At 41.7% G+C, this 19,231-nt stretch overlaps 1 protein-coding gene across 1 annotated transcript in view; it reads right to left on the bottom strand.

Moving 5' to 3' along the window:
• LOC124616213 overlaps nt 1–13,846 on the bottom strand; it is a 45,298-nt gene extending 31,452 nt beyond the window's left edge. Inside the window, exon 1 of the mRNA XM_047144517.1 lies at nt 13,385–13,846. Within this exon, the coding sequence (XP_047000473.1) occupies nt 13,385–13,846 (462 nt within the window). The remainder of the gene's footprint in view (nt 1–13,384) is intronic.
• Between the last annotated feature and the right edge of the window lie 5,385 nt (nt 13,847–19,231).

The following is a 19,231-nucleotide window of genomic DNA, read 5'->3' as shown; positions in this document are numbered from 1 at the left end:
AGAGTTCTATCAGTGTACTGTCGAAGGACTCAACGGGAACGAAAGGAGAAATGAATTACCATTCAAGAAAAATAAAGACATTGAGGCAAATAACTAATTTTCGTTCATTATGTTTTACAAACTTCATGTGGAACTCCCTGTATTTTTCACTGGCGCTATTTCAGCTCTGCCTCTCAGCTATTCGATAGCTTGTGTACTTTAATCCCGTATTTAACATTAAAGCAGTTTAGCATGTAATTTGTTTCAAAAAATCTCGTTGAAAATACTGCCCTTTGCAGTGGCCTCCCTTGTTCAAATGTCACCGCACGCCACTGTTGACAGGTCATACAAGTCTGTAATTACGTGCTGTAGCAAGCTAAAATTACGGTCGTCAGTCTCATTCACATATACTTTTTAATGAGCAAAATTGCTGTAATGCAACCCATGATTCCAATATCCTATTAACTATCTGCATCAACTTCTTCATGACGAAGATACTGAACAAAGCCTTACGTATAATACTGATTATGTGCTTCGCTGTAAGACACTAATTAACCATCAGAACACTGCCTGAAGTTAAAGATTACGACAATATTGTGTGTGGTTCTGAACAACGTAGCATCTAAAGCAACGAAGGAGATTAATCTGCAGCTGAATAGGTAGATATCTCATAAAGACAAGTACACATTGTAATTAGTTCGATTTATTATTTTATGTTAAACTGAACTGGTTTCATCTTCTTAAACATCGTGTGTGTCTCTATTCTGATCCTGAACAATGCAAGTTGTGTGCTTACTGAATGCTATCTGCTGAAATTAGTCGCCAAAATCTGTATAATTCTGTATAACTGTATTTGAATTAACTTTTACCAAACAAATAAGAAAATCTAGAACTGTATGCTAAAGAAACTGTCCTGTGCATTTCTGTGTTAACGCAATGCAGCAAAGAGTGCTACAATGACCGACGTCACAGTACGTGACTTGCAGTTTCAACACACGAAACTAACGGAATAAAAAATTCTAAGTAAAAATTACTAAATGAATTTGAAAGAATAAATGTCTTTAGTGGTTTCGTAAAATACGACGTACAATTTTACGTAAGCAAAATGACGAAATAAAATTCCGAACACTAAATGAGACACACGCGAATTTGATCCACTTCTGTTAGAATGAGCTCTCTGCATAAAAAGTGAAATCTGGACTGAACTTCACCTAAATTGAAACTGATGGTAATTTTGAAAGGCAAAGCGTTAACTGTGAATGATGTTATCGTTTCCTAACTGATGTTAAACTGTTCCAAACAAACTCTGATGACTTAGCTGTGGCAGCAGCAATTCGGTAGTGCTGGAAACTGATTAAAATAAAAACGTGCAGCAGCAAACTAGCTAAAGAAAAGAAAGTCTTGTGCAACTACAGTGCAATGCAGTGATGTCACTGATCCCCCGTGGTACACAAAACAGGTCAGATCGCTGTTGCAAAAGCAACGAAAAATCATGCCAAATTTAAACTAGCTAGCTAGACACCTCACCAGGGAGAAACATTACATTCCCGGTCTACAAGAACCAGACGACCCAGGCAGAGCTTATGGCCACAACATTGCAGCGTCTTTCATGTCGAATCTGGCTCCTTCAGACCCAGTAGTCACACTTGAAACGGAGGTTACACGACCTTTAGCCCAGGCCTCCCGCAACGAAATCAGACGCACTAGTTCAGACGAAATTACTTCGGCTGTCAAGCATATCAATGCTAGGAAGCCCCTGGGCCTGATGGCATTCACCGAGCGAGATGGCGCAGTGGCTAGCACACTGGACTCGCATTCGGGAGGACGACGGTTCAATCCCGCGTCCGGCCATCCTGATTTAGGTTTTCCGTGATTTCCCTAAATCGCTCCAGGCAAATGCCGGGATGGTTCCCTTGAAAGGGCACGGCAGACTTCCTTCCCAGTCCTTCACTAATCCAATGAGACCGATGACCTCGCTGTCTGGTCTCCTTCCCCAAACAAACCAACCAACCTGATGCATTCAAAACCGCGTCCTCCTGGAGTCCACGGATGGAGCTGTAGAATACATTGTGCACAGTACGAATGCCATCTTAAAACGCCAACACTTCCCTGAATTTTGGAAGGTGGCCGAGGTCCTGATGTTCAGGAAGCTAGGGAAAGACCACTCCCTCCCACAAAATTATCGATGCTCAGTCTGCTGTGCTCGCTCAGCAAGATTGTTGAGAAGGTAATAATAAACGCATCACTAGGCACTGCATCGCCAACGACACCCTAAGACCGGAGCAATTCGACTTTAGGAATCACCAATCAACAACGCAACAACTCCTCCGTGTAGTCGAACATATAACACATGGTTACAACACGAACAAAGCCACGGGGGTCGTGTTCCTGAACATCGAAAAAGCGTTCGGCTGTCTGTGGCACAACGGACTTACATGCAAACATACCGATGCTGGTTTCCCCGACTGACTCGTACTTCCCATACACTCATATCTCACGAACAGAGCTTTTGCCACTGACGTGCATGGCAAACAATCGACACAACACCGTATCCATGCTGGAGTACCCCACGAAAAACATACTGGGCCCATCTTGTTCAACCTGTCCGTTAACGACTTTCCAGCAACACAGCCATCCTTGCGCAAGATGGAATTCAAGAATACAGACGGCATTCAGAACTGCCGAGCGTTGGTTGGAACGGTGGCGTATTAAACTAAACGTCGACAAGTTCGAAGCAGTTCTGTTCACACGCAGACCGAAACTACTGCGCAAACATCAACACTGTAGGCAGGTAACATTACATACACGCCCAATCCGTTTCCGGGAGAAAGTCAGATATCTCGATGTCTGGCTGGACCGGAAATATACATGGGGGGGGGGGGGGGAGACCACATAGAATACGTTGCCAACAGAGCGCATGTGAGGCTCAAACAACTTTGTCGAGGTCCGTATACAAGACACCGATTAGATCACTGATGACGTAAGCAGCTCCAGTCTGGGGATACGCAGCTCCTACACGCCTGAGCCGCCTGCAGATCATACAGAACAAAGTGCTATGCATCGTTAGCAACGCTCCTCGCTACACACGCACCGTGAATCTTCACAATGGATAACGCCTTGAAATCCTCATGGAAGTATTCAAAAAACAAGCCTCACGAATATACAGGAACTCGAGACACTCGAACAGTCCTTTCATCCATACACTGGGAAATCATGATCACAACCATAGGTAGAAGCATAAACGGCCAAAGACACTACTAGCCAGGCCATAACCACTTACTGCAAGCTAATATTCATCCACAAGCGGCAAATGTCGGGAAACCCCTGCATACAAGCAACGCTGACTGGATATGCCAGCTGCTATTAAAGGCGACGAACAGGCTACAGCAGGGAGACCGACAAGCTCGCACACCGACACACAAACAATTCGTCAGATTTACCCTATACTGTGAATCTAGTATATGACATATCGTACACAAAACGATGATGAACCTAACTGTTCCAGAAATGTTGACGCTGACCAAGAAATCAACACAAGCACCCAGCGGCAGCCGCCGAATAACAGCACCGCACCCGTCAAAGGTATCGACCAGCATGATAATCACCTTTGCACGACCTGTCGCAGGCAGCAAGAAAACCGCTACTGAACCCGACCAAACTATCACAGAGGTTTTTTCCCCTTGGCTCTTGCCCTCGCACTTTTTTCGCTCTCTGCCCTTCAAACCGTTACACTTCGTTCATCTTTCGACCCAATCTATCTCCAGATGACAGCGTATTAACGGTTAACCCTAACCAGACGTACATAAACATCGCAGTACCCACATCCTGCGAGACATAACTCTAGTGAAAACTAACCCTTACGCAGAGATGGCAGTAGACAATTTGTGCCAGCCGGTGTGGCCGTGCGGTTCTACGCGCTTCATTCTGGAACCGCGTGACCGCTACGGTCGCAGGTTCGAATCCTGCCTCGGGCATGGATGTGTGTGATGTCCTTAGGTTAGTTCGGTTTAAGTAGTCCTAAGTTCTAGGGGACTGATGACCACAGATGTTAAGTCCCATAGTGCTCAGAGCCATTTGAACCATTTTAGACCATTTGTGTTGGCCATCATGAAATAGGACTCAAGCAATATCTTCACTGCGCGATAACATCAGTGAAGTCATTGATGACACTGCCACTAAGTCAGAGTTATTGAACACGGTGTTCCGAAACTCCTTTACCAAAGAAGACGAAATAAATTTTCCTGAATACCAATCAAGAACAACTGCCAAGATGAGAAACGTAGAAGTAGATGTCCTCGGTGTAACGAAGCAGCTTAAAACGCTTAATAAAGGCAAGACCTCCGGCCCAGACTGTATACCAGTCAGGTTCCTTTCAGAGTAGGCTGATGCAATAGCTCCATGTTTAGCAATTATATACAACCGCCCGCTCACAGATAGTTACGTATCTAAAGACAGGAAAACGGCTCAAGTCACACCTATACCCAGAGAGGGAAATAGGAGCAATCCGCTTAATTATAGTTCCACATCATTAACGTTGATTTTCGGTAGGGATTTGGAACGTATACTGTGTTCGAACATTATGAATTACCTCGAAGAGAACGATGTATTGACACATAGTCAGCACGGATTCAGAAAACATCGTTCTTGTGAAACACATCTAGCTCTTTATACTCATGAAGTAATGAGAGCTACGGACAGGGGATTCCAGAAGGCTTTCGACACCGTTCCTCACAAGCCTCCTCTAACCAAAGTGCGTGCCTATGCAATACCGCCTCCGTTGTGGAACTGGATTCGTGATTTCCTGTCAGAAAGGTCACAGTTCGTAGTAATAGACGGAAAGACATTGGGATAGAACTCAAACAGAAATAATATCCGGCGTTCCCCAAGGAAGTGTAATAGGCCCTCTATTGTTCATGATCTATATTAACGACATAGGCGACAATCTGAGTAGCCCTATTAGATTGTTTGCAGATGATGCTGTTATTTACCGTCTTGTAAAGTCATCAGATGACCAAAACGTTTTGCAAAATGATTTAGATAATATTTATGTATGGTGCGAAAAGTGGCAAATTGACCATGAATATAGAAAAGTGTGAAGTTATTCACATGAGTACTAAAAGAAAGGCTGTAAATTCAACTAAATACTTAGGGATTACAATTACAAATAACCTAAATTTAAACGATGAAATAAATAATATTTTGGGTAGAGCCAACCAAAGATAGCGCTTCATTGGAGAACACTTAGAAGGTGCTACAGGTCTACTATACATACTACTTACACCGCACTTGTTCGCTCTGTTCTGGAGTATTACTGTGCGATGTGGGATCCGCATCAGGTGGGTCTGGAAAGCCCTAGCTGGCCGAAGTGGCTGTGCGGTTAAAGGCGCTGCAGTCCGGAACCGCAAGACCGCTACGGTCGCAGGTTGGAATCCTGCCTCGGGCATGGATGTTTGTGATGTCCTTAGGTTAGTTAGGTTTAACTAGTTCTAAGTTATAGGGGACTAATGACCTTAGCAGTTGAGTCCCATAGTGCTCAGAGCCATTTGAAAAGCCCTGATAAACACGCAGGACAGGACAGGTAGTTGGAATTGTGGAAAGGGGTCAAAGTGAGCGGTTGTCAGTTACACTCGAACACATATAGCTTTATTTATTTGACCAAACATTACAGTACGAATTCTTGAACTTAGTTATTGGCTGAATACGCCTCACTGTCTTATGCCTTAAGGGCACAATCACTTTAATTAAAAAAAAAAAAAACGGCTAAAAGCCATTAACTCAAAATTCAGACGCCAAAACAATATTTAGAAGGCAGAAGGCCTCACATTAAATAAGTTCTGAAGGCCCTACAATCTAACACTTGAAAAGCAACAACCTTAATTTAAAGACGACTGAAGGCCGATGATTTACGACTCAAGGTAAAATAAATTTAAACAACAAAGCCTTATCTTAAATTAGGCTGAAGGCCCCAAACAATCTAACACTTGACAAGCAAGGAATTTTAATTTTAAAGCGGCTGAAGGCCCATGGATTAAAAACAATTCAACTTTAATTCAAAACCACCGGCTATGATCCACACAAATACACACAACAAAAAATAAGAAAAGGCAGTGCAGCTAACGGCGCTCAGAAGTTTCGGGGGTCGGCCAGCACTTGAAATACTAACGTTCACATAGGGGAGACAGGCAGCCAGGCCGGCCATTCTCGATCCGACGACAACCCAACCAACAGACAGTCAACGGACTCACCGACAAGGTAACTTGCGCTACGCTCGACCAGCACATAACCGGGAGTTCAATGCAAACGTAAAAGGAATGGACGCCTACAACCAAGCATACATTAAGCTGTCGAACTACACACCATGCTTTACAGCGACAACACAGTGAGGAAAGGACACTGCCTAAATTTGCGTCAACGGCCAGGGCAGGTAACTGGAGCGTTGACGGCCATAAGGCAGAAAATTCCGCTGGTGCACTTCAATTGCAAATAACCAAATACAGTTAGACTCCACTGGAGAGTGGCTAAACCTTCGCGGGAATGTCCCAACAACCAACAACGAGAACAAGACAGCACAATGTAAACAGTCTTGACTTGTTGATAAATTAAATCCAAACTCAACTTTCGTGTCCAGGGTCGGTGAGCCACGGTCCTCATAGCAATGGGAACAGCCCCACACGCTCCGGCACTGGGTAGAGACCGCCAGCGGGTCCGGCCAAACAACGCCCCGTGTACATTTCCTCACTGCTCCACGCCAACCGACCCACTGCCACACATCAGCACGAAGACAGCACTAAAATTACTGAACAGTCGACATCACAGACTACACAGTTTCACGAACACTAGCACCAAGGACTGGACAATACTAACGCCAGCGGCTGTGCAATAACAAGGACGAATCACGAGCCGGCACACGCAGGCAATCCATAAGCGATTGCCGGCCCACATACACGTCGCTCGACAAGGCGACCAAACGAAGACCAACCAAGGTGGTCCGCACTCAAGTGATATGTATCGGCAACCGTCGGGCAGTCATGGCTGTCCGGACCTCACTGCAGCCGCGCTCCGACTTAACTTCTGCCGCGTCCTAAGCCAAACACTGCCAGATCCGAACTGCACTCCTTGCGCCTCCCAACTTATTGGCAGGTCCGAATTAACTCCGAACACACAAAAACCGGGAAGTAATAGCACTCAGCAAAGATAATACGCCACAGCTTATATCGATAAGCGCCTCTGCTGCCGCTCACGGGCAGGCAAGGCGGCAACTCGGTACACCAGTAATTGAAATTAACATATGAGGTGGTAGCAAAGTAAAACCAGGATGTGATATGAGATACAGCACGAACACGAGCCATGCACAGCTCATGGACTGACGGATGACACCGAAAAAGTTCAAAGAAGGGTGTTTCGTTTTGTACTATCACGAAATAGGGAAGATAGTGCGCCAGAGATGATACGTGAACTGGAATGGCAATCATTAAAACAAAGGCGCTTTTCGTTGCGACGGGAACTTCTCATGAAATTTCAATCACCAGTTTTCTCCTCCAATTGCAAAAACATTCTGCTAGCACCCACCTACTGTAAGTAGGCTGTTTAGGTTTTCTTATTGGTAACGCCACGTAGTGCTCTGTATGAAAATCACTGGCTGTGTTGTGTGTGCAGTCTGTGGCTAGTTTGCATTGTTGTCTGCCATTGTAGTGTTGGGCAGTTGGATGTTAACAGCACGTAGCATTGCGCAGTTGGAGGTGAGCCGCCAGCAGTGGTGGATGTGGGGAGAAAGATGGCGGAGTTTTGAAATTTGTAAGACTGGATGTCATGAACTGCTATATACATTATGACTTTTGAACACAATTGAGGTAAATACATTGTTTGTTCTCTATCAAAATCTTTCATTTGCTAAATATGCCTATTAGTAGTTAGTGCCTTCAGTAGTTTGAATCTTTTATTTAGCTGGCAGGAGTGGCACTCGCTGTATTGCAGTAGTTCAAGTAACGAAAATTTTTAGTAAGGTAAGTGATTTGTGAAAGGTATAGGTTAATGTTAGTCGGGGCCATTCTTTTGTGGGGATTTTTAAAAGTCAGATTGCGTTGCGCTAAAAATATTGTGTGTTAGTTTAAGCACAGTCATGTATAATTACTCTAAGGGGACGTTTCATATGGCGACCCTGCCAGGATACCTCACTAGAATCTTCTGATTTTTTCTTGTAGTTTATGTAATTAGTGTAGATTTTGTTTATTGCTAGTGCATAATTGTAGAGAGAATCTCCTTTGTAGTTGCAGTCTTTCATTGTTGTACAGTAAAACAGGTGTGGCATGCATGTAAATTTGCACCAAGTATTTCGCAGCTGCGCTTGCAATTAAGTAGATGTTATTTTCAGTGCTATGTTAATGTGTTCTCTTATTTATGCTCTTCAAATTGTGTTTTTCTGTGTTGTCGTGTGAAATATTGTGACAATAATGGCGTGTGAAAAACGTAATTGTAGGCTCCAAAGTAAACTGAGAAATGACAGTGAAGACGAAAGCAGTGTGTTAGCGCCACCATGTAATGAATTTACTAATGTTCAAAGTAGTAATTTGGTAATTGTGCATAGGGAAATGGAGCGGGCTGCAAATAATGGTGTAGGCAGTGAAACAATTAGTGAACAGGGAAGCATTATCGATTGATCAGTCGGCAACAGCTCGCCTCAGGATTCTGAAATGACAGGACACAATCTTGCAAATACTGTAGATTCAGGTTTTGGGTCCTCAACATTTTCTCAAATAAATCACGTCACATTTTCTGCTTATAAAAAATCGAATATTGCCGGTTCAAATGCACTGCCGAATAGCACTGATGAACATGTTTCAGACACCAGTGCACTGTTATTATAGTTAATGCAACAAATGGGACAAAGGCTACAAAAGTTAGACACAATGCTTGAACAAAATCAGAAACAAATGGGACAAAATCTGTAAAAGTTAGACACAATGGAACAACACCAGAGACAAACACAGCAACAGTTAGACACAATGGAACAAAATCTTTAAAAGTTAGACACAATAGAAAAACACCAGAGACAAACACAGCAACAGTTAGACACAATGGAACAAAATCTTCGGAAGTTAGACACCACACTTGAACAAACACGTGAAGATTTAACTACTGAGTTACACAACATTGAATCGAAATGTCAAAAAGTCTGTAATGACGTAAAACACAAATTTGTGAGCATTTCCAACCTATTTTTTCGCGTCATGAAAATGCATTACAGAATCACGAAGCAGCCATAAAAGAACTGCAAACTATTGTTCATGAAAATCACGACACCTTGAAAGCTAAAATTGACTCAGTTGCATCTACCGATTCGGTTACCCAACTCACAAAAACTCAGGAAAACTTAAAGTCCACAGTAGATACGATTTCAACACAAATGGACACTCTGAAACTTGGTTCAGAAAAACACACAGAGGAAATAATTTCACTATTGGATAAAGTAGCCAAACATTCAGATCAGTTCACTAACTTATCTACAAAGGTAGATGATGATCTGAATGACACAAGACCTGTAGCCTTCACGGACACTGAAGAGTATGAACAAACTAGAAAATTCAAACAAAATCAAAATCAAATCAATACACAGTTCAAAAGAGAAATCCGGGAAGTACAAAATCAGTTGGCACAAGTAATACAAGAATTACGTATTTCAGAGGCACTCGCGCCCCAATATGGGAAGAGAGACATAGAAATACGGAACAGCCACAAAATAATAACATAGCGTATTTCGGAAATTATGAAAGAAATTTGGAGGGTGCACCGAATTTTGAAATGGAACCGCCGAAACGACGTAACAATGACCGATGTGCGACTCGCCAACATGATGATTTTGACTATAAGCTGTTCATTACTACACATAAATTTAAAACATTTAAGAATTCTGGCAACGACATTCATTCACAAGCATGGCTCCATCAATTCTCTCATTGTTTTCCTCCCAACTGGTCGTTAGAGCACAGATTAGAATTTATGTGTGGCTATTTAGAGAATGAACCAACTGTAAGAATGCGATCGGTCATTCACGATTGCCATAGTGAAGGAGAGTTTTACCATGCCTTCCTCTTAGCATATTGGTCTCAAGGTACACAAGACCGAGTAAAACATAGCATCATAATGATGAAACATTTCGAACAATCTGAATTTTTCAGTCTTGTGAAATATTTTGAAGACATGTTGCACAAGAATCAGTACCTGTCAAACCCATACAGCCCCTCAGAACTCATCCGCATTTGCTTAGTCAAATTACCTGAACATTTACGACATATTATTTTCGCAGTGCGTTGCAAAGACGACATTGAAGCATTTCAGGGACTCTTACTAGAATTAGAAATTGACACTGATAATCGCGGAACGCGAAAACAGGAACACAACAATTACAGGTTACATCTGTCACAATTCCGCGATCACAGAAATAATACACGACAAGGCTATTCTTACAACGCAAATCGTGAACAAAACAGACACCACCCATATGACAACCACTGGCAGAGTATTAGTTACAGAGAAAGATGGCATTTCCATAGTAATGAATATGACAGAGGTAACCATAGAAACAGACAATATGGGAACGAAAATAATTATTATCAAGGGAGACAGAATAACTTCAGACGCAACAGTCCACCACGCAGTTACGATTCAGGGAGAAATTCTCCACCACATGACCGACAAACAAGAAAGAAACTAAGGAATCTACCGACATGACGACAGACGATATGATCGTAACGACAGACCTGAATTGCATCAGAACTGGCGGGATTCAAACAGAGCAGGGTCCTCTCGACAAGGTAAATTTCTAGAAGTTAGGTCTCCTAGTCCCAATAACGACGCACGCCAGCAAAGAGACAGAAAATGACTCGCACCGCAGGCAGCCACGTGCGCCGGCTGGCTCAGGGAAAAATTACATTGACGCTAACCTTGAGAAAAATTCTAGTATTCTTTACCGACGTATACCGCATGATAATTGCGTTGAAGTTGAGACTCTGCATACTAGGAAAAGTAAAGGTTTACACCACATTTCACATGTAAAACCGTTTATTGAAAGATAATCTGCTTTTTAACTTTGTCCTTGCCATGTAACTTATCACTTCACATTTCTAGTATGCATTGTCAGACTTAGAAACTGTTACCATGCAACAATGTTTGAAGTTAAATATCCAGTCAAGAACCAAGAGAACTTATTTAAACAGAAATTACGAATGCATTGTTATTGTGAACAGACGACACATTGTTATTGTGTGTGTACATCCTTGCTTGTTAGTTGCACGATTTCGTAACGACTATAAGGCTCACATACTTAGAACATTTACCAGTACTGCTAATGAGATTTTAATGCTACATTTTGGTTTACTTGAAAATACATTCTGGATTTAAAGTGCTTTCTGTGAGATACCAGATGACACCGTGGTTAGTTTATGTGACAGCTACACGATTTTATCACGACGCTGCTAATGAGTGACAACTTACAATGTTCTTCAATAAAATTCTTCAGGGTATCAGACCGCATCGTCATAATTTTAAAATGCGCCAACGTTTCGGCCAGCGTTGCAGCTAGCCTTCATCAGGGCCTTACGTTAACTGCTAAATGAACACACTTGGTTCCTTAAATAGCTGCACGAGGAAACCGTGTCGTTACTTGATTGGCTGTAAAAGGAGGAGGAGGAGGGGTGAAAGGTATGCTTTATTGGTGTTTCCTTTATTATCTGTTATTGGCTGAAATAGCTGTTTTCTATTGGTCTTTATATTAATCCACCCCATTGGAGGAGACGGACGAATAGCGAACAGGTGATGGCTGTGACGTCACACTGTTTCCATGCTGTCCAGAAGCCGGCTGCGGCGCGCCATTGCCCCGTGTGCCCGCGACCACCATTGCGGCTCTCCGCGCGTCTGCACGGGCCGCCACGGCTCTGCCGCCGCTCCGTAGCCCTGCTATTGCACGCAGCCAAGACCTCGGAAGCTTGTACCCGTCCTCTCTATTCATGTTGGCGGGTCTTTTGGCTATTTCTATCGCCTCTGTAATCTTTCATTTGAAAGTGAGAGGCTGTTTCGCCAGGACGCGGGCTTCTTGAAAAAGTATTGGTTTCCCGCACTCGTCTCGGTGTTCCGCCACTGCTGACTTAGTGTGTTGTTTCAGGCGAATATATCTTTCATGTTCCGAGAGCCTTGTGCTAATCGGACGTCCCGTCTCACCTATGTAGACTAATCCACACGCACAACCAATTTCATACACGCCAGCTGTGTGTAGTTTGTCAACTGCATCCTTGGTAGAACCGAGCATGTCTGATATTTTGTTTCTGCTTCGGAAAATTGGTTTGATGTCGGCTTTTCGTAGAATTTTGCCAATACGTTCGGTGACCCCTTGTACATATGGTAACACAGCAATGCTCTGTGCCTCCTTCTCCTCTTTCCTATTAGTCTTCTCCCTTGTCGACATGGTGCTGTCTATCATCTGCTTCCCATAGCCATTAGTTCCGAAGATGGACCTGAGGCGTTCAAGTTCTGTCTTCAGATGTTCTTCGTCGCTTATCCTGTACGCTCTCTTCGTTAGCGTGTGCAGGGCGGACTTCTTCTGCGTGGGGTGATGGTGGGAGGAGGCATGAAGGTACCTGTCCGTATTGGTTGGTTTCCTGTACACTTTGTGGCCAAGTTTACCATCTGGTTTTCGATAAACTTCCACTTCGAGAAAAGGCAGCACCCCATTCTTCTCTGTTTCCATTGTAAACTGAATTTTCCTATGCTGTTGGTTAAGGTGCTTGTGGAAGTTCTGTAACTCCTCTTCTCCGTGGGGCCAGATGACGAAAGTATCATCGACATAGCGAAGCCAACAATTTGGACGTAATGGTGCGGACTGGAGGGCTGTTTCCTCAAATGCCTCCATGAAAATTTCTGCTGCGATAGGCGATAGGGATGAGCCCATAGCTACACCGTCAGTTTGTTCACAAAATTGACCTCTCCACTTGAAATAGGTGGTCGTCAGACAGTGGCGCACAAGCTCACATATATCAGGAGCCACGCGTTCTTCTAGGATGTTCACAGTATCTGACACTGGGACGTTCGTGAATAGGGATTTGACGTCGAAACTAACCATCAGATCTTGGTCCGTAACACGCATTTCCTTTAGGAGAGACACGAAGTGAGTGGAATCCTTAACGTAGGACTCGGTTTGATGCATTAGGTGTCGGAGCCTAGGTGCCAGTTCTTTCGCTAGGTAGTAGGTCGGCGAATTTATACTGTTTACTATGGGCCTTAAGGGGAAGTCGGTTTTGTGTACCTTCAGTACACCATATATCCTTGGTGCCTGTGTCACTTGCGGGATGAATCTTCTGGCCTTGTCGAAGTTGATTCTAGAGTGCTTGAGCAGTGCCTGCGTCGTTTTGATTACCTTGGCCGTCGGATCTCCCTGCAGTTTCTTGTAGATAGGTTCTGCGAGAATATCTTCCATTCGTTTGTTGTAATCAGTTGTGTCCAAGACTACAGTGGCGTTGCCCTTATCTGCCTGTACCACTACTAAGAGGGGGTTGTCCCTGAGTTCCTTGATGGCATGGTATTCCTCAGCGTTGATGTTTTGCTTCGGTGGCTTTGCTTTATTCAGAACTCTGACCGTTTCCTGCCGGATCTTCTCCGCCTCGGCCTGTGGCAGATGACGTACCGAAGCCTCTACGGATTCTATGATATCTTCTTTTGGAACTCGCTTAGGTGCGACTGCGAAATTCATCCCCTTGGCCAGAATTGCTGTGGTTGCTTCGCTCAAGGTGTGGCTGGAGAGGTTGACCACTGTCCGTCGCCTGTCCAGCGTCAATGTTTCGTCCGTGCCTTTCTGTTGTAGTTTGTCGTACTTTCTCATCTGGCGGTTAGTAATACTATTGCTGGTCCTTGATGCTTGCTGAAAGGTTAACCTGTCGACTTTATCCCAGTCTTCCATCTGAAGTTTTCCGGCCAGAAATAGGTGCAGATCACACAAATTCCTGTTGTGAGCTTCGAGACTTATGCGGATGTGGCGGATCCTTTCCCGTAGCAATGCTTTACTGGCTTTAACACAGATATTCCTCGCCTTGTTCGTTTTTATGTGAGACGTCAACCGCAATAGAAAACAGCTATTTCAGCCAATAACAGATAATAAAGGAAACACCAATAAAGCATAGCTTTCACCCCTCCTCCTCCTTTTACAGCCAATTTAGGGAACCAAGAGTGTTCATTTAGCAGTTAACGTAAGGCCCTGATGAAGGCTAGCTGCAACGCTGGCCGAAACGTTGGCGCATTTTAAAATTATGACGATGCGGTCTGATACCCTGAAGAATTTTATTGAAGAAGACAACGGCCGCGGAAGCCTACGCTTACAACTTACAATGTTGCTTTTGCGGTGTATCTGTTTTATATCTGCACAGTTTTTCTGAATTCTTCTGGAAAGTAAAACATGTTTTAGTAGTAACTTTTGTGGTATAGCTACAAGGAGACAGCCTTTTCCGTAGGACAACAATACATTACAGCACAGTACTTTCTTCATCACGACAATAATCGTAATAACTAAGATATCTATACGCAAAGAATTTCACTTTTGTGTATCATGAGGTAAGTACATTGACTTCTGCAGAACTTAGCTTTCGCAGGACAATAACTACGACACTTCCACAGAGATTATTTTACAACAAGACGATCAGTTTAGCGCTACAATACACGTATTTGAGTGATTAATTTTGTACTTAAAACTTTTATTTTTAAAGTTATTTGAAGTACAATGATACATAGGTTTTCCGTGATACATTTCATTCCATTACTGTAATCTCTAACACCTAAGGGTATAATGACATTAATCCTCAAGGGGGTACACATCACCTTTGTGTACCATGTGTTTGGCAAGCACAAGGAGCCCTAGCTAATATGGTATTTGCTTATACAACTTTACACATCGGTACCATATTTCTCTAACACATAAATTACACAGCTATCCGATCATTTAACTGGAAGAGACAAACATTTATTTTACTACATCTGTGACAGATGTTTTCGTAATTACACAGATGGATAACTTCACACTTATGAAATTGTATTTCGTCTGTACTTTGTAAACTGTTCGTATTTTTTCGGAACCATTGTGATACTATGAGAGCTCTGAATAATGTATTTGGTATGGGATCATGATTTTTAAAGGACGTTGGAGGTAGATGACAGTGTTGAAATGAGCAGAGGTTTTTTGTTTAGGTTTTCACATTATTGCAGAAAGCTACGACGTTTTTGAGATTTGACTGAGGTGTTATGATGTTATTATTATGATGACAATGTGTATTATGCTGTTAAGGTATGTTTATGATCAATAAGCTGATGCTAAATGAAGAATTTGATTATGCTACGTATTTATTATGATGAAACATTGAACAAGTGTCAACGAATATGTAAACGTGTAATAAGGTAAGGAATAATGAGTAGTGGCTAGGGACTCTGACTTGTGAAAAAGGATGTTGGAAACCAATAATCGTACTTTAAGAATTATGAAATGTGTGTAAATGCATGAATGTACCACAATGCCGACAAAAATTTTTTGGATACTGTTATATTTGCAGGATTTTGTTTCTACAGATTTGTAATGCAAATTCTAGACCTGTGAAATTTTTATATGAGACTGTCACTGTAGTGCAAACTGGAGTCGCAAATATTTAGGTAAGAAAGCCAAGTGACCTTGACGTAATGCGTCTTGAGCGGCCAGCTGTGTCAGACGCCTGGAGAAAAAGCCATTAATGTGTGCCTTTTCAGAGGCACAGGTAGAAAAAAAAAAGAGGCCATAATCCTCGCTATTGACATTTCTTTGTCGAAAGCATCCCAAATATGACACGCTCAAACTTGAAAACATATGATTACACTGTGGAGCTCTTTATTTATGATATTTACTAAAATGCCTAATGAAATGATGAGAGATATTTTTACATCTATTGTCTTTCTAGTTGAGAGATTGCTCAATTTGTTTAATATCTAGTTTCTAGCTCTCCTGCAGCATTGGTTAAAATAAAATTTTATAGATGTACTAATATAGATATTTTATGCCTACAGACCCAGTAAAGAATAACTTTATGATGTACTTTAAGAAAAACGAAGGAGCACAAAAAGACATTTCCCTTCACAGGAACTGCATACAGAATTTTCTTTTCTAATACTTGGTAATTTCTTTTTTAGAATCAATTGTGATGCATCACTCTAGTGTTAAGATCTGACATAGGTATTAGACATGCCCATCTTCGCTATAATATTTTTTCTGCTTGAGCTGTGTCATGTTTTATAAATTATTGCATTTGCTGCTGTTGTTTGCCAGGCATAGTGCTACTAAATTTCACTTTTTATTGCTCTGTTAAGCTAGTTTTACTACTGATTTATTTTTCTTGTTGTTGCATATTGGCTCATATTAGTTGTAATGTTGCATTGCTTGGTAATTTAGATTTACTGTAGCCTGCTTTGGCAATTTCCATTTTTTTTCATTGCTGTTTGTTTTAATTGTTTTATGCTGCTGCATTGCCTCGTCCCTTAGTTTAGCATCTGAGCTCAGTAGATTTAAGTTAGCTTAAGAGGGGGTAGACTATATAAGAAACTAACTATGATGAATTGGAGAAATGCATTGAGAATCTGTAAGAAAATGGTTTGGCCAAAAAAGTAGTATATAGTGGAGAAAAACTATTTTTGAAAGAGGATGTGAACAGAATACAGAAAGCAGGCTTAGATAGGACTTTCTGAGAATAATGATGAACGAAGGGAGATCTCCATGCAAAATACTGCAGTAAAACAAACCCTGTCCTTTCCTTTTGCCTTATCCCTCTATGTGTTTGTGTACTCTTGTGTATTTGTGTTTTCACTGTCTTTATGTGTTTAGCTGATGTTGTTATGTTGTAGAATATTTCTAATACTAGGTTATTATCTTCGTAAAGATGTTTAGACATTATTTATTCTGTTTTGTTTTAATGATCATGTGTGAAATTAATGTTTCAAGAACTATTCTCATTATTTTATTTATTTACTTATGTCATAATTCCTGTAACACTGATGTATATGTCTATTTCTATTCTTTTGTAAAGCCTGTATTGCTACAAATGTTATCTGTACTATTATGTTCTTTAATGATGTTTTTTGTACCTTTGTAATTGTATTCTTATGTTGTAAATTTATAATAATATAGACACCAGTTCTTCAAATTAAGTTACATTTCACTGCACACATTTCTGTTGGTGATAGTAATGCACAATATGTGAGAAGTTGGGACTGTTAGTGTTTGCACGTGTGTAAATAATTCTGCAAGGGACTGGACAACAGCATTGCTGGTTCTAAGGACATTTCAAAAAAAAATTTGTGAGTGCACAAGTGGTGGTTCATGGACTTGCTATATTGTCCACAAGACTCCTCGATGGTGATTGTGGCACCTGTACAGTCGCAACAGATGGCTGCTTGCCATCTCTACAAAGACTACAGTGGGTCTGCATCTTCGATGGCCTACCAGTACCATTATTTCTACAAGGACTGCAGTGGCTCTGCACCTCTGGTGGCCCACCAATACCGTAATCTCTAACAGGACTACAGTGGTCTGCTCTGTGATGATCTACCTACCAATATTCTTCAAAACTTCGAATGACTCTGTTGTGGGTTTGCTTTGTTGTGGCCCATTACCTTTCTGCATGTCAAGAGTCAGCACTGTCTTTCCGTTGGAAGGACAACACTACTTCTTCAAGACTGCATGGAAATCCACTACTTCCGTGTGCATTTTCTTTTACTGCTCAGACATTGAGAAAAACGCTGCCATTTTACTGTGATTAATGATCAGGGCTGTCTTTATGGACTGTGAGAAAATTTTAGCTTTTCACCAACATTGTATCAATAAGTGTGTGCATTTGATATCTTTGTTATTGTAATTATGAAAACTTTTATCAAATCATTATTGGCCAGTGCCCAAAACCATTTGTAAAATTTTTTTGTGGGGAGCATGGGGGCTATGTAAGTAGGCTGTTTAGGTTTTCTTTTTGTAACGCCACGTAGCGCTCTGTATGAAAATCACTGGCTGTGCTGTGTGCAGTCTGTGGCTAGTTTGCATTGTTGTCTGCCATTGTAGTGTTGGGCAGTTGGATGTTAACAGCGCGTAGCGTTGCGCAGTTGGAGGTGAGCCGCCAGCACTGGTGGATGTGGGGAGAGAGATGGCGGAGTTTTGAAATTTGTAAGACTGGATATCATGAACTGCTATATACATTATGACTTTTGAACACAATTGAGGTAAATACATTGTTTGTTCTCTATCAACATCTTTCATTTGCTAACTATGCCTATTAGTAGTTAGTGCCTTCAGCAGTTTGAAACTTTTATTTAGCTGGCAGTAGTGGTGCTCGCTGTATTGCAGTAGTTCGAGTAACGAAGATTTTTGGTGAGGGAAGTGATTTGTGAAAGGTATACGTTTATGTTAGTCGGGGCCATTCTTTTGTAGGTATTTTTGAAAGTCAGATTGCGTTGCGCTAAAAATATTGTGTGTCAGTTTAAGCACAGTCATGTATAATTGTTCTAAGGGGACGTTTCACTACGATAAAATAACAGAAATCAGGGCTTCACAGAAAAATGTTAGTTCTAGTTTTGTCCCGCGTGCTGTTCGATAGTCTAACGGTAGAGAGACAGCTTGAAAGTGGATCATTGAACCCTCTTCGAGGCACTTCATTATGAACAGCAGAGTAATCAGATAAATTTTGATGTGAAGATTATGCTTCACTTAGAATGGCTGTCTTCCTCTCAGTGCAGTGCCGTGACACACAAATAGAAAATAAAAATTCCGAGAAGGGACAGTGGAAGATACTGCATTTACTGAATGATCTAGAACAGACTAGAATTCAAAAGCTATAGTGCGAAACTCAATCCTTAACAATTACAAAAATCTTCATAAAAATTACTCATTGCTAAAAAAATCTGCCATGAAATAAAGTCACTGAAATGGTAAACGTGTGGTTCATCCACAATTGTGAGTACAAGCTATGTGAACAGATAATTTTACAAGACCTCGTCGCGACAATCAAACTGACCCCAACCAGTAAAGGAATATCACAGAAAATTTGCCATTCACGAACTCACGATAAATTAAGCACGAGCAAGCAATGCAGAGAAACATTACTTGAAAAGCTTCTATCTTCTCAAATCAGTGTTTGCTAAATCATATATTCAAAAAGTAAGATCCTCTACATTTGAATCTGTGTGTTCTGCTAGTTACATTACACATAAAATT

The sequence above is a fragment of the Schistocerca americana genome, chromosome 5, assembly GCF_021461395.2.
Source record: "Schistocerca americana isolate TAMUIC-IGC-003095 chromosome 5, iqSchAmer2.1, whole genome shotgun sequence".
NCBI classification, from domain to species: Eukaryota; Metazoa; Arthropoda; class Insecta; order Orthoptera; family Acrididae; genus Schistocerca; species Schistocerca americana.
Note: the sequence above shows the minus strand (reverse complement) of the source record. Positions and strands in the feature narration are given on the sequence as shown.